General features: G+C 47.9%; 3 protein-coding genes and 1 pseudogene across 3 annotated transcripts; 1 reads left to right on the top strand and 3 right to left on the bottom strand.

Annotated features, from left to right (window-relative positions):
- Positions 1-18,048: 18,048 nt before the first annotated feature.
- On the bottom strand, positions 18,049-18,443 carry LOC130316020 (histone H2B 1.1-like; annotated as a pseudogene).
- A 340-nt stretch (positions 18,444-18,783) lies between these two features.
- LOC130316023 (histone H2A type 1) lies at positions 18,784-20,010 on the top strand. Its single transcript, XM_056552775.1, has one exon. The coding sequence runs from the start codon at positions 18,784-18,786 to the stop codon at positions 19,174-19,176; it is 393 nt and encodes a 130-aa protein (XP_056408750.1). The 3' UTR covers positions 19,177-20,010.
- A 1,320-nt stretch (positions 20,011-21,330) lies between these two features.
- Positions 21,331-21,765, bottom strand: LOC130316027 (histone H3). The gene has a single exon (XM_056552778.1). It carries the CDS (start codon positions 21,757-21,759, stop codon positions 21,349-21,351), a length of 411 nt encoding a protein of 136 aa, XP_056408753.1. The 5' UTR covers positions 21,760-21,765; the 3' UTR covers positions 21,331-21,348.
- An 887-nt stretch (positions 21,766-22,652) lies between these two features.
- On the bottom strand, positions 22,653-23,354 carry LOC130316022 (histone H1B-like). Its single transcript, XM_056552774.1, has one exon. The coding sequence runs from the start codon at positions 23,330-23,332 to the stop codon at positions 22,673-22,675; it is 660 nt and encodes a 219-aa protein (XP_056408749.1). The 5' UTR covers positions 23,333-23,354; the 3' UTR covers positions 22,653-22,672.
- Between the last annotated feature and the right edge of the window lie 855 nt (positions 23,355-24,209).

The following is a 24,209-nucleotide window of genomic DNA, read 5'->3' as shown; positions in this document are numbered from 1 at the left end:
ATCCAGGAGGTTTGGTAAGTGATTTGTGAATATTTGGTAAAAAAATAAATAAATAGAAGTTTGGTTTGTGTGAATGAGATGGTGATACTTACAGTACTTATAAGCTGGTGTATGCTCCACAGGAAGTTGTGTAGTTCTTTCCAGTCTGACCACAGTGCTATTTGCTGACACCTCTGTCCATGTCAGGAACTGTCCAGAGCAGGATAGGTTTGCTATGGGGATTTGCTCCTACTATGGACAGTTCTTGACATGGACAGATGTGTCAGCACAGAGCACTGTGGTCAGACAGAAAATAAATTAAAAAAGAAAATAACTTCCTGTGAATCGCTTATACAGCAGCTAATAAGTACTGGAAGGATTATGTTTAAATAGAAGTAATTTACAAATCTGTTTAACTTTGTAGCACCAGTTGATTAAAAAAAAATATTTTCCAGTAGAGTACCCCTTTGAGCAGTAGTGAGGTTATGCTGGGAGTTGTAGTTTCACTCACCATAACTGTAGAACTGACAAGCGACTACAGCTCTGATAGGACATAGAGAGCAGAATGTACAATGATATCAGTGACTATAGGTGACGTCTTCTCTATAGTCTTCCCTTATCTAATTCGGATGGTACATACCGCCAAGACTTGTTCCAGCTAAAACTTCTCTCTGCAGAATGTGACGCCCAGACGTCTCCTCACTATGTCAGCGCATTCTCATCCTCTATATGAAAACAAGTATTATTATAAACCTGCCAGACACTGTATCCTCTAAATATAATACTACTATACACTATACTCTTTGATTATAAACCTTCCATACACCGTACCCACTGAATATAATACTACCACACAATGTACATTCTGAATATAATACCAACACATACTGTACACTCTGAATATAAATCTGCCACATACTGTACCCCTGAATATAATACCGCCACACACTGTACCCTCTGAATATAATACTATCACACACTGTGTCCTCTGAACATAAATCTGCCACACATTGTACCCTCTGAATATAAATCTGCCACATACTGTACCCCTGAATATAAATCTGAAACATACTATACCCCTGAATATAATACTGCAACACACTGTACCCACTGAATATAATACTACCACATACTGTACCCTCTGAATATAATACTACCACCCACTGCGCCCTCTGAATATAACACTTAGAGATGAGCGAACTACAGTAAATTCAACTCATCACAAACTTCTCGGCTCGGCAGTTGATGATTTTTCCTGCATAAATTAGTTCAGCTTTCAGGGGCTCCCGTGGGCTGAAAAAGGTGGATACAGTCCTAGGAGACTCTTTTCTAGGAATGCATGCACCTTTTCCAGCCCACCGGAGCACCGGAAAGCTGAACTAATTTACGCAGGATAAGTTATCAACTGCCGAGCCGAGAAGATCGTGACGAATCAAATTTACTGTAAGTTCGCTCATCTCTAATAATACTACCACAAACTGCGCCCTCTGAATATAATACTACCACCCACTGCACCCTCTGAATATAATACTACCACAAACTGCGCCCTCTGAATATAACGTTGCCATACAGTGCACCCTCTGAATATAATACCACAACCGCAGTAACACCCCTCAACATCCGTTAGCTGATGCTATTACCACGGGAGGGGGGTATTGGTGGTGTTGCTAATGGATGATGGGGGTGCTACTACTGGGGGGGTGTTGCTGGAGGATGATGAGGGTGCTACTGGCCAGCAGTTCCCCCACATTAGGTAGGTAGCAGTTTCCCCACATTAGGTAGCATCTTTTCCCCACATTAGGCAGCATAGATTCCCCACATTTGGTACCAGTTCCCCCACATTAGGTAGGTACCAGTTACCCCACATTAGGTAGCACAGATTCCCCACATTAGGTAGAAATTTCCCCACATTAGGTAGCACAGATTCCCCACATTAGGTAGCACAGATTCCCCACATAAGGTAGCATAGACTCCCCACATTTGGTAGCATAGACTTCACACATTTGGTAGTAGTTTCCCCACATTAGGCCGCAGGATCCCTTGCAGGTTCCCCACAATGGGTCAAAGTCTCCCCACATTAGATCGCTGGTACAACCCCCCCCCCCCCCCCACACACACACACACACACAAATAAAAAAAAAACATACAACACAGAGAGACACACACACAAACTCACACACAGTCAGAGAGACACACACTCACACACAGTCAGAGAGACACACACTCACACAGACACACACACAGAGTCACACAGTCACACACACACAGTCACACAAACACAGAGTCGCACAAACACACACAGAGTCACACAGTCACACACACTCAGAGAGTCACACATACACAGAGTCACACAGTCACATACACACGGTCTCACACACACAAACATAGATAGAGACAGACAGAGAGTCAGACACACACACACTCACCCATCCAGCGCAGCGTTCCTTCTCACCGGGCGCCCTGCGAGTGACGTAACTGACGTCCTCCTATGCGGCCATGCGGTGTGACGTAAGGCCGGCGCAGACGTGGGAGCGGAGGCCGGGCACAGTGCTGGTGAAGGTGAGGGGGGGGTGTGATGACGGACGGGCGCACAGTGCAGGTGAAAGGGGGGGTTGCTGACGGACGGGCGCACCGCACACACAGCGCAGGTGAAGGCGGGGGGGGTGCTGACGGACGGGAGGCTGGTTGGGCAAAGATGGGGGGTGTCGGTGTAGCTGAGGAGGGGGGGCTGGGTGCTGTGGAGGGTCTTGGTGTCACCCCCTTAGGTTGGTGTCACCCGGTACGGGCCACACCCCCTGCACCCAGGTCGCAACGCCACTGTTGCCAGGCAGAAAGTGCCCTAAAACATTGCAGCTTGAACCCTAGTTGGTGGCGGATAAATCACGCAAGTTATCCAGCATTCAGAGTTCAAATACAGCAGCGTGTGGACCATTTTTAGGCCAAGGCAGGTCATCTGATCAGGCCTTGTTCAGTCAAATGTATCACCTAGTGTCAGTCCCTTCGGGATCCATCCCTCATTCATCTTAAGAAAGGTGAGGTAATCCAGACTTTTTTGACCAAGGTGACAATACCTCCTGCTGCACTGAAGGTCCTTTCTGACAGGACACTTGAAGCGGGACAGGCCAGAAGTTTGAGCGCAAATTGGGATAGCTCAGGCCGCAGGTCAAGCCAGCAAAACCAGTAGTCAAGGGGTTCATCGCTCCTCAGAGTGTCGATATCTGCGGTTAAGGCCAGGTAGTCTGCTACCTGTCGGTCAAGTCGTTCTCTGATGGTGGACCCCGAAGGGCTTTGGCAATGTGTAGGACTTAAAAAGCTCTGCATGTCCTCCATCAACAGCATGTCTGTACAGCCGGCGTGTTCGTGGGAGGAGGATTACTTTCACCTCTTCCCCTGTTAGATGCCTGTTGTGCTGTGACATGACCCTTATACGCTGTGAACAGCATACTTCTTAATTTATTTTGGACCTGCTGAATCCTTTCCGCCTTGCTGTAATCCGGTAACATGTCAGGCACTTTATGTTTATACCGGGGGACTAGTAGCGTGGACACCCAGTACAGGTCGTTCTCCTTCATACTTTTTATACAAGGGTCCTTCAACAGGCACGACAGCATGAAAGACCCCATATGCACAAGGACGGATGCCGAGCTACTCATGTCCCGTTCCTCGTCCTCAGAGATGTCAGGGAAGGTATAATCTTCTTCCCCCCAGCCACGTACAACACCACAGTAACCAGATAGGTGACAAGGAACACCCTGGGATGCCTGCTGTGGTTGGTCTTCCTCCTCCTCTTCAAAGCCACATTCCTCCTCTGACTCCTCTTCCTCACAATCCTCTTCCAGCGTTGCCGCAGGTCCAGCAAGCGATGCTGATAAGTCTGTTTCTGGTGGTGATGGTGTCCACAACTCTTTCTCTTCATGTGCATCTACTGCCTGATACAGCACTCTTTGCAGGGCACGCTCCAGGAAGAAAACAAATGGTATGATGTCGCTGATGGTGCCTTCGGTGCAACTGACCAGGTTTGTCACCTCCTCAAAAGGACGCATGAGCCTACAGGCATTGCGCATGAGCCTCCAGTAACGTGGCAAAACAATTCCCAGATGTCCTAGCACCCCGGTCATAAAAATATTTGTTGATGGCTTTTTCTTGTTGGAGCAGGCGGTCGAACATTAGGAGTGTTGAATTCCAATGTGTCGGGCTGTCGCAAATCAAGCACCTCACTGGCATGTTGTTTTGCCGCTGGATACCTAACAAGTGCACCATGGCCGTGTAGGAACGCCTGAAATGGCCACACATCTTCCTGGACTGCTTCAGGGCATCCTGTAAGACTAGGTACTTGAGCACAAAGCGTTGTACAATCAGATTACACACATGTGCCATGCACGGCACATGTGTCAACTTGCCCAACCTCAATGCCGCCAACAAATTTGTTCCATTGTCACAAACCACCTTGCCGATCTCCAGTTGGTGCGGAGTCAGCCACTGGTCCACCCGTGCTCTGGGTTTACAGGAGCGCTGGTGCGGTGTGACTCTCTGCTTTGAGGCAAGTCAATCCCAAAATGGCGTGACACTGCCGTATCCGGGATGTGGAATAGCACCTGGGGAGCTGGGGGGTTGCCGGTGATGTGGAGCAAGATGCAGCAGTGGAAGAGGACTCGGACGAGGATGTTATGGAAGAGGATGGAGTAGGAGGAGTAGAGGAGGTGGCAGCAGGCCTGCCTGCAAGTCGTGGCGGTGTCACCAACTCCTCTGCAGAGCCATGCATCCCATGCTTGGCAGCTGTCACCAGGTTTACCCAATGAGCAGTGTAGGTGATATACCTGCCCTGACCATGCTTTGCAGACCAGGTATCAATGGTCAGATGGACCCTTACCCCTACACTATGTGCCAGACATGCCATAATTTCCTTTTGCACAATGGAGTAAAGGTTGGGGATTGCCTTTTGTGCAAAAAAAATTTGTCCGGGTACCTTCCACTGCAGTGTCCCAATGGCTACAAATTTTTTAAAGGCCTCAGACTCCACCAGCTTGTATGGTAAAAGCTGGCGGGCTAGCAGTTCCGATAAGCCAGCTGTCAGATGCCGGGCTAGAGAGTGACTTTGAGACATTGTCTTCTTGCGCTCAAACATCTCCTGTGGGCAGATGAGCAGGAACTGCTCAAGGCGAGAGAAGGAGAGGCGGATGGTTGAGAGGGGGCAAGGAGGGCAGCAGTGGTTGACCTGGCTGAAGATGCTGGACCAGGAGGAGGATGGCGGCTTTGACTTTGTGTGCTGCTTGTACTGACGTGTTGATCCCATAGGCGTTTGTGATGTGACATCATGTGCCTTTGCAAAGCAGTTGTGCCTAGGTGGGTGTTGGACTTCCCACGACTCAGTTACTTCTGGCACAGGTTGCAAATGGCCTCGTTGTTGTGAGAGGCAGACACACACAAAAAATGCCACACTGCTAAGCTCTGCGATGACGGCATTCTGGTGGTGGCAACAGCATGCGTTGATTGGTGTCCCGTCTGGCTGACCCCGGGTGCCGATGCATGCTGTCTGACTGTGCCACTAGCTCCTTGCGACGACCTCCCCCTGCTTCCAACTCGTCTCCTCCTCCTCTCTGTCTCCCCATCTAAACTTTCCCCCTCTTCTTCTCTTCTAGCTGGCACCCACGTGGCATCCATGGACACATCATCAACATCCCTCTCTTCACATCCCTTGCCGCCAGATCCACGTCCACTTGTGGGACTGTGCGGAAGAACCAGAGAGATCTCCCTCTAAATTTTGTTAAGATGCCTATTCCCAAGGGTGAGTCCCGTGCCCTCACCCATGATAACCTGTTGCTGGTCAGGTATAAGGATAAGAGGGGTGTCCTTATACTCACCACTATTCATGGGAACGGCAGCACCCCTGTCCCTGTGGGAGGTACCGTGGGACCGGTCCTCAAGCCCGATTGTATTCTGGAGTACAATCGGTATATGGGGGGAGTTGATCTCTCAGATCAAGTCCTCAAGCCATATAACGCCATGCGGAAAACACGGGCATGCTACAAAAAAGTTGCGGTCTACTTGGTACAGGTTGCCATGTACAACGCTTTTGTACTATCCCAGTACGCTGGCAACACAGGGACATTCCTCCAGTACCAAGAAGAAGTCCTAAGGTTCCTGATCTTCGCTGACCGGGAAAGAGCAGGCCGGACTTCCCAAGGGTCTGGAGTTATAGGCGCCAGAAAAAATGCAGAGACGGAAGGACACCACCTATCAGTGCAACACTTGCCCCGATAATCCGGGCCTCTGCATAGGCTGCTTCAGGGAGTATCACACTTTCATGGAGTACTAATTTTTCCCTTTTCATTTCAATTTTCCATAATTTGAACAATGTACCAAGTCCAGAGTACATTCAAAATTGTTAACCCCATAAATCACTAAATTGCAAAAAAAAATCTGGAAAAAAAACCTGATAAGACCTCTGGGGGTGTTTTTTCAGAAATGGGTCATAGGTCACTGACTCACTATCATCGGGGACTTTTTATGTTGCCTTAATTGCGCAGCGCTCTCTCTCCACCTGAGCGGGTGCGCATTTTAGGCAACTGGTTAGGGACGGCCACACACATCACATTCCCAGAATGATGATTCAGAGCATAGGGTTTGGGGAGGGCATAGTTTTTTTTTGTTTTGGCTATGCTCTGGGTCATCATTCTGGGAACATATGCTGTTTTATTATTTTATGATTTATAGTTTTCTGGCCCACTGTACCCCATATTACGGGCCTCTGTACCCCATTTGTCTACCCCAGTTACGGCCCGTTGTCCCCCATAGTGTTCCCCTATTTTAGGGCTCAGTGCTCCCCCCATTAACGCTCCTTGAGGAGGGGTCCCACATCCTGGCTGCTATAATAAGCTCAAGGCCTCTGACTGACCTCCCACTCCAAGACCTGGTGTGCACCCACGGAGCGAAAATCATCAAAAATCAAGGTACCGTATATACTCGAGTATAAGCCGAGTTTTTCAGCACGATTTTTCGTGCTGAAAACACCCCCCTCGGCTTATACTCGAGTGAACTCCCCCACCCGCAGTGGTCTTCAACCTGCGGACTTCCAGAGGTTTCAAAACTACAACTCCCAGCAAGCCAGGGCAGCCATCGGCTGTCCGGGCTTGCTGGGAGTTGTAGTTTTGAAACCTCCGGAGGTCCGCAGGTTGAAGACCACTGCGGCCTTCAACATCATCCAGCCCCCTCTCACCGCCTTTAGTTCTGAGTACTCACCTCCGCTCGGCGCTGGTCCGGTCCTGCAGGGCTGTCCGGTAAGGAGGTGGTCCGGTGAGGAGGTGGTCCGGGCTGCTATCTTCACCGGGGAGGCCTCTTCTAAGCGCTTCGGGCCCGGCCTCAGAATAGTCACGTTGCCTTGACAACGACGCAGATGCGTCGTTGTCTAGGCAACGGCTCTATTCCGGGCCGGAAGCGCGGAGAAGAGGCGCCCCCGGTGAAGATAGCAGCCCGGACCACCTCCTCACCGGACCACCTCCTTACCGGACAGCCCTGCAGGACCGGACCAGCGCCGAGCAGAGGTGAGTACTCAGAACTAAAGGGGGTGAGAGGGGGCTGGATGATGTTGAAGGCCGCAGTGGTCTTCAACCTGCGGACCTTCGGAGGTTTCAAAACTACAACTCCCAGCAAGCCCGGACAGCCGATGGCTGCCCGGGCTTGCTGGGAGTTGTAGTTTTGAAACCTCTGGAGGTCCGCATGTTGAAGGCCGCAGTGGTCTTCAACCTGCGGACCTCCGGAGGTTTCAAAACTACAACTCCCAGCAAGCCCGGACAGCCGATGGCTGCCCGGGCTTGCTGGGAGTTGTAGTTTTGAAACCTCTGGAGGTCCGCAGGTTGAAGACCACTGAGGGCGAATGATGAGAAGAGGATGATGAAGGGGGGGGGTGTGGGGATGATGAAGGGGGGTGGGGATGATGAAGGGGGGGGGTGTGGGATGATTACAAGGGGATGATGAAGGGGGATGTGTGGGATGATAAGGGGATGTGTGGGATGATGACAAGGGGATGATGAAGGGGGGATGTGTGGGATGATAAGGGGATGTGTGGGATGATGACAAGGGGATGATGAAGGGGGGATGTGTGGGATGATGACAAGGGGATGATGAAGGGGGGATGTGTGGGATGATGACAAGGGGATGATGAAGGGGGGATGTGTGGGATGATAAGGGGATGTGTGGGATGATGACAAGGGGATGATGAAGGGGGGATGTGTGGGATGATAAGGGGATGTGTGGGATGATGACAAGGGGATGATGAAGGGGGGATGTGTGGGATGATGACAAGGGGATGATGAGGATGTTAATGACGGGTCTGGATGATGACAGGGGGGGATGAGGTATTTCCCACCCTAGGCTTATACTCGAGTCAATAACTTTTCCTGGGATTTTGGGTTGAAATTAGGGGTCTCGGCTTATACTCGGGTCGGCTTATACTCGAGTATATACGGTATGTCCTTACTCCAAAAAAATGTATTTACAAATTTGGGGGGGGGGTCTTTTCTGCTATTAACCCTTGTAAAAATGTAACATTTTGGAAAAAAAAAAAAAACATTTTAGTGAAAAAAAATATATATTTTTTTACATATGCAAAAGTCGTGAAACCCCTATGGGGTATTAAGGCTTACTTTACCCCTTGTTACGTTCCTCAAGGGGTCTAGTTTCCAAAATAGTATGCCATGTGTTTTTTTTTTTGCTGTTCTGGCACCATAGGCGCTTCCCAAATGCGACATGTCCCCCCCATTTCAGCAAAGTTTGCAAATGTGACTCTTTCTCTTCTGAGCATCGTAGCACCCCTGCAGTTCACTTCAGGTCCACTTATGGGGTACCTCCATTCTCATAAGAAATTGGGTTACAAATTTTGGGGGGTCTTTTCTGCTATTAACCCTTGCAAAAATGTGAAATTTGGGGGGAAACACACATTTTAGTGAAAAAAACACAAACATTTTTTACATATGCAAAAGTCGTGAAACCCCTGTGGGGTATTAAGGCTCACTTAATACCTTGTTACGTTCCTCAAGGGGTCTAGTTTCCAAAATGGTATGCCATGTGGGTTTTTCTTGCTGTCCTGGCACCATAGGGGCTTCCTAAATGCGATATGCCCCCCGAGCACAATTTGCTCTCAAAAAGCCAAAAATTACTCCTTCTCTTCTGAGCATTATAGTTCGCCCATAGTGCACTTCAGGTCCACTTATGGGGTACCTCCATACTCGGATAGAAAACCTTTACATTGCACAGATCTGGGATTGCACAGATCCCTCAACATACAATGGTTTCAACAAACGATTGTTCATTTGGAACGGATTAATATTGTATGTTGAGGGATACCTGTATAATAAACTAAAACTTACATAAATTGGGTATCTTTGTAACTGTATGGACCTGCAGAATAAGGATAAGGTGTATTTTTTACCGAAAAGTGCACTGCGTAGAAGCAGAAGCCAAAAATGGCATTGTTTTTTCAATTTTTTTTTAACACATGACCTGCATATTGACCTATGGGCTTCTTGCTCAGCCCCCATTTATAAGAGGGTCAGCCATTACAATCACTCTCTACCAGCACAAGATCTCTGAGCTCTTCTACCATCACTCTAGCTGTGGAAAAGTGGAGACCAGATGTCTCAGTGCTAGTGTCCAGCTACCTGGAAGGCCTCAAATCTACAGTCACTTCAAGTAAGTCAAGTCTGTGTCTGCTGCCACTACCTACAGTCTAGTCAAGCCTAAAGTCAAGAATCTACAGTCTGTTACAAGTATAATTAGTCCCAGCAAGCTGCTGGGTCCTTCCGTGTTTCTGGCCAACTCTCTGGGATTCTGGCCGAGCTGTAGAGACTATAACAACTGTCTGACCTCAGTAAAGCCTCCGTTAAACCATAACCCGGTCGTGCACTAGCCATTGGGATAGTGGAGATATCATTTGGGTGGTTCCTGATACACCCCCAACCCCTCCCCCCCCCCCCCCCCCCCCGCAAAAGAGGGGAAAAAAAACACTCTGGCGTAACAAACATTAGGGGTTAATAACACCTTGCCCCTGAGGTTAATACCATCCACCTACACCGCTACACCCCGTGGTCCCGCCATTCATTGTGGTTCACCACACTACCACTAGAGTGGTTACTATGCTTCCTGGCTGACCAAAACATCAGCCAGGAACCATAGGAACTGAGAAGTGGTATGTGGTCATCATCTGCAGAACCACTTCTTTATTGGGGGCATCTTGCTAATTACTTTAATGTCCATCTGTTGTCTGTTCCATTTGCACAACAGCATGTTAAATTCATTGTCAATCAGTCAGTGGCATACCAAGGGGGGGGGGGGGGGGGGCGGCCCGCCCCGGGTGCCACTCACAGGTGGATGCCAGGGGCGGACTGACTGGCCGGTCCGATTGGATGTCGTCCAAGGACCCGACCGGGTTAAGGGCCCACCACCGCTGCCGCTGCTGAGGATCCGGGACACTCCCCAGATCCCCAGAAGACATCGCTGCCTTCTCCGGTATGTGTGATACACAGCTGCAGCTTACACAGAGGAGACATGACCTCCGTCCCCACGCAGCACGCAGTACAGGCACTGATGACGTCACTCATCGGCACCTGTACTGTGTAGGGGAGAAGACGTGGGCCCCTTCTGCTGAGGAGAACCATGCGTGGGACATCAGGTGAGCATACATATATATTTTGTTTAACTCTGCATATACCTATACGGAAGAGGGGGAGGGGGGTAACTCTGCATATACCTGTGTGAAAGAGGGGGGGGGATGTAACTCTGCATATACTTATGGGAAAGAGGGGGGGGTGTTTCTCTGCCTATACCTATGGGAAAGAGAGGGGGGTGTAACTCTGCCTATACCTATGGGAAAGAGGTGGGTAACTCTTCCTTTACCTATGGGGGAAGTGGGGAGGAGGAGTAACTCTTCCTATACCTATAATGAAAGGGGGGTAACTCTGCTTATAACTATGGGGAAAGGGGAGGAAGTGGGGTAACTCTGCCTATACCTTTGGGGAAAAGGGGGTGGTAACTCTGCCTATACCTATGGGGAAAAGGGGGGTAATTCTGCCTATACCTATGGGGAAGAGGGGGGGGGGGTAACTCTGCTTCTACCTATGGGGAAGAGGGGGGTATCTCTGCCTATACCAATGGGGAAAGTGGGGAGGAGGGGGTAACTCTTCCCATTCCTATGGGGAAAGGGGGGTAACCCTGCCTATAACTATGGGGAAAGGGGAGGAAGGAGGGGTATTTCTGCCTATACCTATGGGGAAAAGGGGAGGGTAACTCTGCCTATACCTATGGGGAAGAGGGGGGTAATTCTGCCTATACCAATGGGGAAGAGGGGTGATAACTCTGCCTATACCTATGGGGAAAGGGGGGGGGGTAATGCTGCCTGTACCTATGGGGAAAGGGGGTGGGGGGACTCTGCTGCATATACCTAAGAAGAAATGTGGGTGAACTCTGTTTCAATAATTATTGGGGAGAGGTTTTAACTCTGCTGCCTATACTGATGGGGAAGGGGGGGTTAAGTCTGCTGTCTATACCTACAGGGAAAGGGGGGGGGGGGTAACTCTGCTATCTATACCTACAGGGAAAGGGGGGTTAACTCTGCTGCCTATACCTACAGGTAAAGGGGGAAGCGGGGGGAGTACCTAACTTTATACCTGGATGCCTGACTACTTACCTACATACCAGGCTATCTAACTACCTACATAACCAGCTACCTAACTATGTACATTCCTGGCCTACATGGCTGCCTAACTACCATGCTAGCCCCCTACCTACCTGGCTTGTCACCTAACTATAAATCTGGCTTCCTGATCTACCTACCTAGTTTCCTATTTACCCAGCTACCTACCTGTCCTTTTACTTTGAAGGACACCAAGGAGGGCATTATTACAGTTTGTGGGCCTATAGATGGAAAGATTGTGTAGAGGAGGGCACTGAAACAATGCCCTCCTCTACACAGAGTCTGAGTCTGACATGTTTGTCCTGCAGATGTTAAGAAATTCCCATGGCGGTCTTATCCAGACCGAGAAGATGTTGCAGAACTACAACCCCCAGCATGCCTAGAAAGTCTCAGCATACTGGGGGTTGTAGTTTTGCAACATCTGGAAGGGCACAGTTTGGAGATCACTAAACAGTGGTGTCCAAACTGTAGCACTCCAGATGTCAATTCAAAGCATGCCAAGACTGTCCAGGCATGCTGGGAGTTGTACTTTGGCAACATCTGGCCCTTCAGTTGTTGCCGAACTACAGCTCCCAGCATGCCTGGGCAGTCTTGGCATGCTTTGAAGTTTTGCAACATCTGGAGGACTACAGTTTGGAGACCACTACACAGTTGTCTCTAAACTGTTCTCCTTCAGTTGTGGCATAACTATAACTCCCAACATGTCCTTCAGCTGTCTGGGCATGCTGGGAGTTGTGGTATTGCAACAACTGGAGACACACTAGTTGGGAAACATTGTATTTTTCCTAACTCAGTATTTCCCAACCTGTGTGCCTCCTTCTGTTGCAAAACTATAACTCCCAGCATGCACTGACAGACCATGCATGCTGGAAGTTGTAGTTTTGCCACAGCTGGAGGCACACGGGTTGGGAAACACTGAGTTAGGAAACATACAGTGGTGTGGAAACACTGCGGTATTCTGTTACTCAACTCAGTGTTTCCCAGTCCCAACCAGTGTGCCTCCAGCTGTTGCATATCTACAACTCCCAGCATGCACGGTCTGTCAGTGCATGCTGGGAGTTGTAGTCCCCCACCAACCCCCTCCCCAACATTAATGTACAGGGTACATTCACACGGGCGGGGGTGTACAGCATGTTTCCCGCTAAAAGTTTGAGAGAAACACACTGTAAACCTCCGCTCGTGTGAATGTACCCTAAAAACACTACACTTCACTAACCCAAAATAAAGAGTAAAACATTACATATACACTACACCCTTACACTGTGCCCCCCCCCCAAAATATATATAAAAAAAACGTCTTGTACGTCAGATTTTAGAAAACGGAGCCTACAGCTGTTGCAAAATAAAAACTCCCAGCATTGCCCGACAGCCATTGACTGTCCAGGAATGTTGGGAGCTTTGCAACAGCTGGAGACAACCTGTTTGGGGAAAACTGACATACAGTATTTTTAGTAGAGGAAACAAGTGTAATGCTTGCATCCAGGTCCACCTCTATGAAAATCCCTAATTTAGGCCTCAAATGCACATGGCGCTCTCTCACTTCGGAGCCCTGACGAATTTCAAGGCAACAGTTTAGGGCCACATATGGGGTATTTCTGTACTCAGGAGAAATTGCGCTACAAATTTTTGGTGGCTTTTTCTCATTTTACCCCTTATGAAAATGTAAAGTTGGGGTCTACACCAGCATGTTAATGTAATTTTTTTTTTGTATAACTCTTTATTTAAAGAATATTGTATTTTAATACAGAAGAAAAATACGACATATGTACAGTGAGCATGAGCACTTTACAATATATAAAGTGAAATTTGCAACCTTATATATAAAGGAGAAACACTGTAGAGATGAAGTAGGAGGAGAGAAAGGGAAAGAAAGTAAAATGAAAAGAGAAATAATGATGAAATAAAAAATTAAAATAAAAAATAAAAGAAAGACTATAAAATAAAGAGAGAATCTCGCATGGCCATGGCGCATCAGTGGTTATTCAGAGAATCATCATAATCCTCCCAAAGCCTTCATATCTTCTGAAAGAAGTGTAATTATTATTATTTTTTTTTTCTACACCAACATGCTGGTGTTGCCATATACTTTTCATTTATATAAGAGGTAAAGGGAAAAAAAGACCCCCAAAATTTGTAACACACTTTCTTCCAAGTACGGAAATACCCCATATGTGGGCATAAAATGCTCTGCGGGCGCACAACAAGGCTCAGGAGTGAGGGCGCACTATGTGCATTTGAGGCCTAAACTGGTGATTTGCACAGGGGTGGCTGCTGATTACAGTGATTCTGAAATAAACGCAAACAAATAAACACCCACATGTGACCCCATTTCGGAAACTTCCCCACTCATGGAACGTAACAAGGGGTTTGGTGAGCATTTACACCCCACAGGTGTCTGACAGATTTTTGGAACAGTGGTCCGTGAAAATGAAGAATGTAATTTTTCATTTGGACAGCCCACTGTTACAAAGATCTGTCAAACGCCAGTGGGGTGTAAATGCTCACTGTACCCCTTTTTTATGTTCCTTGAGGGGTTAAGTTTCCCAAATGGTGTGTCATGTGGGGTGTTTTTCGCTGTTCAGGCACCATGGGGTCTTCCTAAATAGGACATGCCCCCCAAAAACCATTTCAGCAAAATTTGCTTTCCATAAGCCCAATGCTGCTCCTTCCCTTCTGAGCCCTCTAGTGCACCCGCAGATGACTTTACATCCACATATAATATATTTCCTTACTCGAGAGTAGTGGAGTTTCAAATTTTGGAGGACATTTTCACCTATTACCCCTTGTGAAAATAAAAAAATTGGGGTAACATCAGCATTTTAGGAAAAAAAAAATATTTTTTCATTTTCACGTCCAACTTTATTGAAAATTCGGCAAACACCTGTGGGGTGTTAAGGCTCACTGTACCCCTTGTTACGTTCCTTGAGGGTTGTAGTTTCCAAAATAGTATGCCATGTGGGGTGTTTTTTTTTTTTTTTTTTGCTGTTCTGTCAACATGGGGGCTTCCTAAATGCAACATGCCCCCCAAAAACTATTACAGCAAAATTGCGCTACAAATTTTTGGTGGCTTTTTCTTCTTTTACCCCTTATGAAAATGTAAAGTTAGGGTCTACACCAGCATGTTAGTGTAATTGTTTTTTTTTTTTTTTTTTTACACCAACATGCTGGTGTTGCCCCATACATTTCATTTTCATAAGAGGTAAATGGAAAAAAGACCCCCAAAATTTGTAACACACTTTCTCCCAAGTACGGAACTACCCCATATGTGGGCGTAAAATGCTCTGCGGGCGCACAACAAGGCTCAGGAGTGAGAGCGCACTATGTGCATTTGAAGCCTAAACTGGTGATTTGCACAGGGGTGGCTGCTGGTTACAGCGGTTCTGAAATAAACGCAAACAAAAACAACCACATGTGACCCTATTTCGGAAACTTCCCCACTCATGGAACTTAACAAGGGGTTTTAGTGAGCATTTACACCCCACAGGTGTCTGACAGATTTTTGGAACAGTGGTCCGTGAAATTGAAGAATGTAATTTTTCATTTGGACAGCCCACTGTTACAAAGATCTGTCAAACGCCAGTGTGGTGTAAATGCTCACTGTACCCCTTTTTTATGTTCCTTGAGGGGTGTAGTTTCCAAAATAGTATGCCATGTGGGGTGTTTTTTGCTGCTCTGGCACCATGGGGTTTTCCTAAATGTGACATGCCCCCTAAAAACCATTTCAGCAAAATTTGCTCTTTAATATCCCATTGTCGTTCCTTCTCTTCTGAGCCCTCTAGTTCACCCACAGAGCACTTTACATCCACATATGAGGTATTTTCTTGCTCGAGAAAAATTGGGTTACAAATTTTGGGGGAATTTTTCTCCTTTTACCCCCTTGTAAAAAAAATAAATAAATAAATAAATATGGGTCTACAAGAACATGTTAGTGTAAAAAATGCAGACTTTGATTTTTCTCCTCCACTTTGCTGCTATTCTTGTGAAACACCTTGTTAAAGTAGAATATGTCACGTAAAACCAATCTCGGAATCAGAATGAAAGGTAAAAGCATCTCAGAGTTATTAATGCTTAAAGTGACAGTGGTTTGAATTGCAAAAAATGCTCTGGTCCTTAGAGTCAAAATGGGCTCGGTCCCCAAGGGGTTGAGGGGGTGTAATTGGGGGGAAGGAGGGGGTGTAATTAGAGGGGGGGTGCCAAACAAATGGTCCGCCCTGGGTTCCAAATGCTCTAGGTATGCCCCTGCAATCAGTGTTGCTTCCTGAGTGGACAGTGGGATTTCACAGAAGTGTCATTGATTTGGAGTTACATTGTGTTATTTGAGTGTTCCCTTTATGTTTTTGAGCTGTGTAGTTCTTTGCTTTTGGGATGAAATGAACATAAGAGAACTGATGAAGCAGATTGCCTCACACTATTGTGCCTAACACATGAGATTCCACTTATATCCCTCCAAGTAAACAGGTACCAGCCCATTAATCTAACAGATTTGAAAAACTGGAAGCGCCTGGAAATGTTTTAGATCTAAAAGTTATAACACAAATATCATCCGGTCTGGATGAAGCCTCAGAAGCATTTACTGCATTCACAATGAGGACTGAATCCATCAGCCTCATCTCCTGTCCTCTGGGGACCTCTAGTGGTGGTTTGTAGTATAGTTTCCATCTGTCTTCACGTAAACTCACTGCCAATCTTCATATCCTATTAACCCCTGCAGTGACCTTTCAGGTGTTTTGTCTTTGATCAGTTCACTTTGTTGTTACATCAGTAATTATTCTATTTAGAAACATTATAATTGAGGCTTTGAAGCGCTAATATTAATCATCTGAACAGAATAGAAAAAATATATAGTTTCCCACCAAGGATTAAACCGAGATCTCTCTAGTGTTGCTCGCGAATATTCGCAATACGAATTTTATTCGCGAATATCGCATATTCACTGATATAGCGCTATATATTCGTAATTACGAATATTCGTTTTTTTTTTGTTTTTGTTTCACAGTACACATCACAGTGATCATCCCTCTCTGCTTCCAACTTGTGTGGTGTAAATAAGGCTCTAATACTACTGTGTGAGACTGGTATGCGAATTTTCGCATATGCAAATTTGCGCATATACGAATTTTGTATGTGCTAATTTTCGCATATGTTGTTTTTGCATATGCGAAAATAAAACGAGAATATTCGCGAATATATGACGAATATTCGCGAATATATGACGAATATTCGTCCATATATTCGCGAATTCCAATATGGCCTATGCCGCTCAACACTAGATCTCTCCTGTATCGACGGGATCCCGGTCGGCGGCTGTAACCATCAGTCTGTGCACACGGTTGGTTCCCTGTGTTATTTCATACATTTTATCCTACAGCCCAGTACACACTACTGATCTCCGCACAGCAGCTTTATCCCCTGTACATCTGATCAGAGGAGCCGCATCATCTATTTACTGGATGTTTTATTGATTTGCATTTCTGCCTTTTACCATCCAGTGATCCAGTTGTATTTTACCCCTTTTATTTGTTTTCTATTTTTATTACATTGTACATTTATTGTTTATATGGATATATAAGAAAGTTACTGTCAGTTCTAGTCCCAGGAAGATCTCATCCCCCATAGACCCCTGATCACACCCAGCAGATTATTACCGCAATAACAATCAGGGGCCGGAGGTCTAGGAGAGAATTTCCCGGACGATCTCTGCAAATCTATAAACGATCAGGTATAATCTCCGTCCATCTTCCTCTCTTCTCACTTTATTGTTTCACATTTTATATGGATGAAGAGTAAAATATCGGGAGAAGCGATCAGCAAGATCGGGAAATCACTGTCCACGAGGAGCCGATAGATACATGGGGGGGATGAGATCTTCCTGGGACTAGAGATGGCGCAGACCCTCCCTGTAATGTGTCTGATCGATTGTTTCCTGCCCAGTCTGTTCGCGATCAGATCTGATGGTGGGAATATGTATAAAGGACTGAACTGATAAGAGATCTGATCGTTTCCGGGAGACACAAGGACCTGAATCTCACGATTTGTATAGATGTCCCGGCATCTAAACGGAACCGCAGAAAAGCTACGGGAATCCCGGCGATACCGATCACCACTGTGATACTTATATGTCCGGTCAGTGCAGGAGACACAATTACTTATTCTGCCGTTACCATATGACGTATATATACGGTACTGATGTAACCTGCAGTCAGATTATATATCACAGACCGCGATCCCGGAGCAGCACAATATATACAGTATAAAGCGGCTGCACCGGTATAAACTCGGTCACAAATAAAGATAATTGTAGCAGATAGAAGCCCCAGCTCTATTATAGACAATGTGGCGGCTCTTAGAAGAGCCTTTGGGGTGACAGCAGGAGGCGGAGCAGGTTACTTGGCGCTGGTGTACTTGGTGACGGCCTTGGTGCCCTCGGACACGGCGTGCTTGGCCAGCTCTCCAGGCAGCAGCAGGCGCACGGCGGTCTGGATCTCCTGGTCTGGATCTCCCGGGAGGTGATGGTGGAGCGCTTGTTGTAGTGAGCCAGGCGGGAGGCTTCCCCTGCGATGCGCTCGAAGATATCGTTGACAAAGGAGTTCATGATGCCCATGGCCTTGGAGGATATGCCGGTGTCAGGGTGGACCTGCTTGAGCACCTTGTACACGTAGATGGCATAGCTTTCCTTCCTGGTCTTCCTCCGCTTCTTACCATCCTTCTTCTGAGTCTTGGTCACGGCTTTCTTGGAGCCTTTCTTGGGCGCTGGTGCAGACTTGGCGGGATCAGGCATTATGATCAGTCACAATAATCCTTCACTAGAACAGAGAGAATAATGATGCCTCCTCCTCCCACCGCAGCCGTATTTATAGGCAGCCCATGTAAATGAGAAATGCTGTCTGCTCGCTGTTCTACTGGAGGAGCAAATCATGTGACCTGTGGGAGCGTCATAAGCCCCACCCAGTGCAGTTTATTGGTGTCTCGTTAATTCTCGTCACCATTGGCCGGATTCAAATCTACCCAATCACAGGAGCCGGAGGGCGGAGCAGAAACCTATAAAAAGCAGCAGAAAGGAAATTACGGTTACATCACAGAAAGGCTTCTTTTGAGCGTTTTAGGTTTTACTTATCATTATGTCTGGACGCGGCAAACAAGGAGGGAAGGTTCGGGCTAAGGCAAAGACCCGCTCATCCCGGGCAGGACTCCAGTTCCCCGTCGGTCGTGTGCACAGGCTTCTCCGCAAAGGGAACTACGCCGAGAGGGTGGGCGCCGGTGCTCCGGTCTACCTTGCCGCTGTGCTGGAGTATTTAACTGCTGAGATCCTGGAATTGGCCGGTAACGCCGCCCGGGACAACAAGAAGACCCGCATCATCCCCCGTCACCTGCAGCTGGCCGTGCGCAATGACGAGGAGCTGAACAAGCTGCTGGGTGGGGTGACCATCGCCCAGGGAGGCGTCCTGCCCAATATCCAGGCCGTGCTGCTGCCCAAGAAGACCGAGAGCAGCAAAGCGGCCAAGAGCAAGTGATCACCGCTTATCCCAGATCATCCCGAACACCAAAGGCTCTTCTTAGAGCCACCACATTGTCTCCTACAGAGCTGGCGCCGCTGATCTCGGGTGTGATAGGGATCTGGGCTGTTATAGGGACTAAACAGAACATCCGGCACATTTTATCTAATATAGGACACCGTGCGGGTTGTGCAGAATGTAGTTGGTATGTGAGGGGGTAATTCTCTTTTGTAACTACTACGCTTTAAGATTGTTCTCACGATGTAGTTTACGGATCCTCCACAATAGACAGGACCGCAGTGTAGAGATGGCGCCCCCTATACTGTAGCCTCCTGTGTAATGGAAGCTCCTGAACACATCGGATCTCCAGCCGCAATACACAGCGAGGCTTCCATCCAGCCGATCAGGGGTCATCGCTTCTCCATCGCTGGTTACATAAAGATCCCGGCACTCGCTGTATACAGTGCCCGGGAATAATCGCCCCAGAGATCAGCCAATAAGCGCTCAGTATCCGGCTATAAAACTTATTTTCCCGCTCATTCTACAACTATCGCTGTAGAATGAGAATAATGAATAAATAAAAATATAAATGACACAAATATAATTAAGAATAAAATGAGGGAAGTTGTAGTAAACTAAATATTCTCAGCTGGGTCGCTCGGAGTACAATAACATTGATCATGAAACATAATAGTCATCTCAGAGCCCTTTAGCTACTAGAATTATTGGTTAAAATAGATAGTAATCACATAAACATTAAATACTTAACCCATTATTGCACTAATAAAACAGACAGCTCAGAATTTCCTTCACTTCACCGATCTGTTATAAAAAGTAACAATCCCGCTAGATTTTGTTGTGATTTAACGAATGAGACACTAGGAAAAACTTTGTTACTAAGAAAATGTCTCAATATTAATTCCAATAAAGAAACATGAAACACCATTTGAATAGTTTTGGTTGGACACGATGTATGATATCGCACTGTGTGTATGCTACCAATTAAAATGTGAGTCCTATGCGCAATATTCGTAAATTATAGTCCTGAACTAATAGTAAAAGGCCGGTGTACACTCACCGCTCACCCTATCTCGGCTCAGCTTGTGAATAAATCGGCCGCGCATGGAAGCCTGAAGGGGAGAGATCGGTGGGGTCTATTTTAACCAATAATATTAGTAACCACAGGGTCCTGAGATTACTTTTATGATTCATGATAAATGGTGTGTGTGTACGTATATTATATATATAATTTTTTATTTATTTTTTCTCTCTCCCCTGTAACTTTCCTCACACTGACACGCGTTATATCCAGATCGGGAAGGATTTCATCAATGACGGGCCCAGGAATCTCTCCCCCCCCACTAAGACTTCATCAGGTCTAAATACACGGTGATCGCTGACAAGTAAAATGGATTGTAAAACAACCGCACGGTTAGTGTTCACACTGGGCGATCTCTTGCAGCAGAGTGACATAATATCGGAATTTATTACATTAAATAACAAAATGACAATGTATAAAATACAGGATAGCTTTCCCCGCCGCATTCTCAGCAGTGTCAGGCTGCAGGGTGTGATCGGTATCAGGTCTGGAATAGGACAGGGACGACCCCGAATTCACCCACCATTGTGATGTCAGCCCCGGACATAGTGTCCCCTCTCCTACCGCATCAGCCTCACTAGAATCCCCCTGATCGGCCCCAACAGTTTCCCATCCGCCGCCTTTTTCTTCCTATTTACAGAAACCAGAGGAATGTAGTCACGTGTACAGGGAAGAGGACGAGACAAAGGGAGAAACGATCAGAAGAGGAGCGGGAATTTCAAGTTAACTGCGTTGATCATCCAATGAGCGAACATTCGTGTCTATAACTCCACCTAGAGTTAACCCTTTAGTGTCCGCTCGTTTCCCCTCTATGCACCAATTACGATCCCAAGTGTCGGGAGACTGAAGCCAGCAGCACCGATCACACACAGGCGCATTACACTGCGGGGGACACGATCTACATCACTATAGTAACTGAACATAACTCAGCACTGAGGGTTAACTGCAGCGGACAATCCCGGGATCCTGCTTATGAGGACAGGCGGAGTATAGGAGCAGAACAATGGAGAGGATCAGGAATCAGCTCGTTCTATAGATAATTTGGTGGCTCTGAAAAGAGCCTTTGTGTTGTATGCGGGTCCCGATTAGATCTAAGCTCTCTCCCCACGGATCCTGCGGGCCAGCTGGATGTCTTTGGGCATGATGGTGACCCTCTTGGCGTGGATGGCGCACAGATTGGTGTCCTCAAAGAGTCCCACCAGGTAAGCCTCGCTGGCCTCCTGCAGGGCCATGACCGCCGAGCTCTGGAAGCGAAGATCGGTCTTGAAGTCCTGGGCGATCTCTCTTACCAGGCGCTGGAAGGGGAGCTTCCGGATCAGCAGCTCGGTGGACTTCTGGTAGCGGCGGATCTCACGGAGAGCCACTGTACCTGGACGGTAGCGGTGAGGCTTCTTCACCCCACCAGTGGCGGGAGCGCTCTTCCTGGCGGCCTTAGTAGCCAGCTGCTTGCGGGGAGCTTTCCCTCCGGTGGATTTACGAGCGGTCTGCTTTGTCCTGGCCATGATTGTCTGTACACGTACACAGCGGAGAAGTGATGAGAAGAGAGGAAAGAGCGGAATATTTATACTCCTGGTCTCATCCCCATTGGCTCATGTAAACCCCACCCCTGCATCCCATTGGCTGATTCTTACAACCAATGAGCCCGCCAAAATACATGTGACGTCAACAATTGATCTTTGTTAGAAAGAGGCAGGACCCATCCTCGCCCTATTCTGCCCTTCCCTGCGGATTGTCGTAACTCCCGATAATAGCGCCCTCCCCCGTGTCCCCTCAGACATGATGCGGTACCGCATTTCGGGTGTTCACACTGATTGCCTGCCGCTCCCCTATATTCAGACTCTATTCGGGACTGCATGACTTTATATAGTAATAAAACTAAGCAGCAAACTAACCCTCAGGATGGGGGAAATAATATGTGCACAACCTATTACCCAAAGGGTTACATTTATCCCCCAATGTCTGGCAAGTCAATAATTTCCATAATCCCGTTTATCCTTAGGGCGTCTATCACAGCAGTGTAAATCCTTATAGTTTATACATAGGATCTACAATGTGTTACAATAGTGACACCTGGTGGAGAGATTTATAATCTTTTTGTTGCCGATTTGTAACAATATTTATACTTCCCCCAAGCGCTGACCCTACAAGTGTTACAGCGGCAGAAAGATACAATGGTTGGTTACAGATCAGACTCAGCTGAGTGTTCATAAGGGGATCTAGAATTAGTAAAGGCAGATGTATTGGGATTGATAAAATATAATAAAGTGATGATAATATAGAAGGGATTTATATCACTGTATTATATCCTTTATGTATCCCGGGGGAGACACGGGCATTGATCGTACAGCTCTGTCTGGAGGAGGTGGTGGCTCTGAAAAGAGCCTTTGTGGGATAAGTACAGGACGAGTCTCCCGATTATTTCTTAGCCGCGCTCTTCTTGGCTTTAGTCACCTTCTTAGCCGGGCTCTTGGCAGCTTTGGGTTTGGCCGCCTTCTTAGCCGGGCTCTTGGCCACCTTCTTAGGAGCAGCCTTCGGCTTCTTGGGGCTCTTGGCCGCTGCAGGCTTCTTGGCTTTCTTCGGGCTCTTGGCCGCTGCAGGCTTCTTGGCTTTCTTCGGGCTCTTGGCCGCGCTCGGAGCCTTCTTTGGCTTCCTAGGGGATTTGGTCGCTTTCTTAGCTGCTGCAGGTCTCTTGGCCGCAGCCGCCGGCTTCTTCTTGGCCGCCTTGTCCTTAGTCTCCTGCTGGTTCTTGTTGATCTTGAAGGATCCGGAGGCGCCGCTGCCTTTCACCTGGAGCAGGGTTCCCTTGGTCACCAGCCCCTTGATGGCCAGCTTCAGGCGGCTGTTGTTCTTGTCTACATCGTATCCTCCGGCAGCCAGAGCCTTCTTCAGGGCGGCCAGAGACACCCCACTGCGCTCCTTAGAGGCGGACACGGCTTTAACGAGCAGCTCGGACACGCTGGGACCGGAGGGTTTGTGACTTTTCTTGGCGGCCCCTGCGGCTGATTTCTTCGGCTGCTTCTTGGATTTTGCGGCCGGTTCGGCGGGAGGAGCAGCGGCTGGTGCGGTTTCTGCCATCTTAGAAATCAAAACTACAGAAATATCGTGAACGATAAATGCTGAGACCGGAGCTGCTGGCGCCTCTTATATGTACAGCGGCTGCGCAATGATTGGCTGCTGAGATGTCACCGTCCGGAGCTGCTATTGGCTGACACAGAGAACAGGCCCCGCCCCATCCCGTCTGGACCCGGCCAAAGTTCCGCTACAACCTTGTGCTTCCCTGCCCGGGATAAAAGATCTTTACCGGCTAGAACCGGACAGGAGAGATCCCCTTCTCCGTGTCTTCCTCCTCCCCAACATCCCCCCTAGCAGTTTATACCCGTCACTGGCGGAGGTGCCGGGGAGGAGCCGGGAGGAGGCCCCGGGATCTCCGTCACAGTCTTCCCGATCTGCACATCACTGTGTATCCGGGAAGATAAATCTGCTGCTGGGGATCGTTCCTTCTATTCCCGGCACCGGTCACCATCACACGGATCTTTAATACAACATCTACCGTCCAGGAAGCTGATTGTACGATGCGGAGACGGCCTGGAGCTGCTGAGAGCCCCGGAGGGTAACACAGGCGGCGCCTCCGCTCACTGCCAGCTCCCTGTCCTGATATATAGATATAATACGGACAACGTGTCCATTTACTGACCCGGAGATGATGGGGGGAGTTGTCTACAAGTAGATGTGATGACTGTTCTCTCCTTCATCTTCCTTACAGCTTCCCGACCCATAACACCCGCAGATGTCTCCTCATGTCTGCAGAGAGCACTTGGCCCGGGTGCGGGGGGGAGAAGGAGGATTTGGACCTAGAGCTGGGGCTCCTACCCCTGGGGATATTCTCTCACATCCCGGCTGTGCAGGAGGTCAGGGGGAAGGGGATACAGATTCTCCATGATGGGGAATTATG

This window comes from Hyla sarda, unplaced genomic scaffold (assembly GCF_029499605.1).
Source record: "Hyla sarda isolate aHylSar1 unplaced genomic scaffold, aHylSar1.hap1 scaffold_1897, whole genome shotgun sequence".
In the NCBI taxonomy this organism is placed as follows: domain Eukaryota; kingdom Metazoa; phylum Chordata; class Amphibia; order Anura; family Hylidae; genus Hyla; species Hyla sarda.
This window is presented reverse-complemented; position numbering and strand designations above follow the sequence as displayed.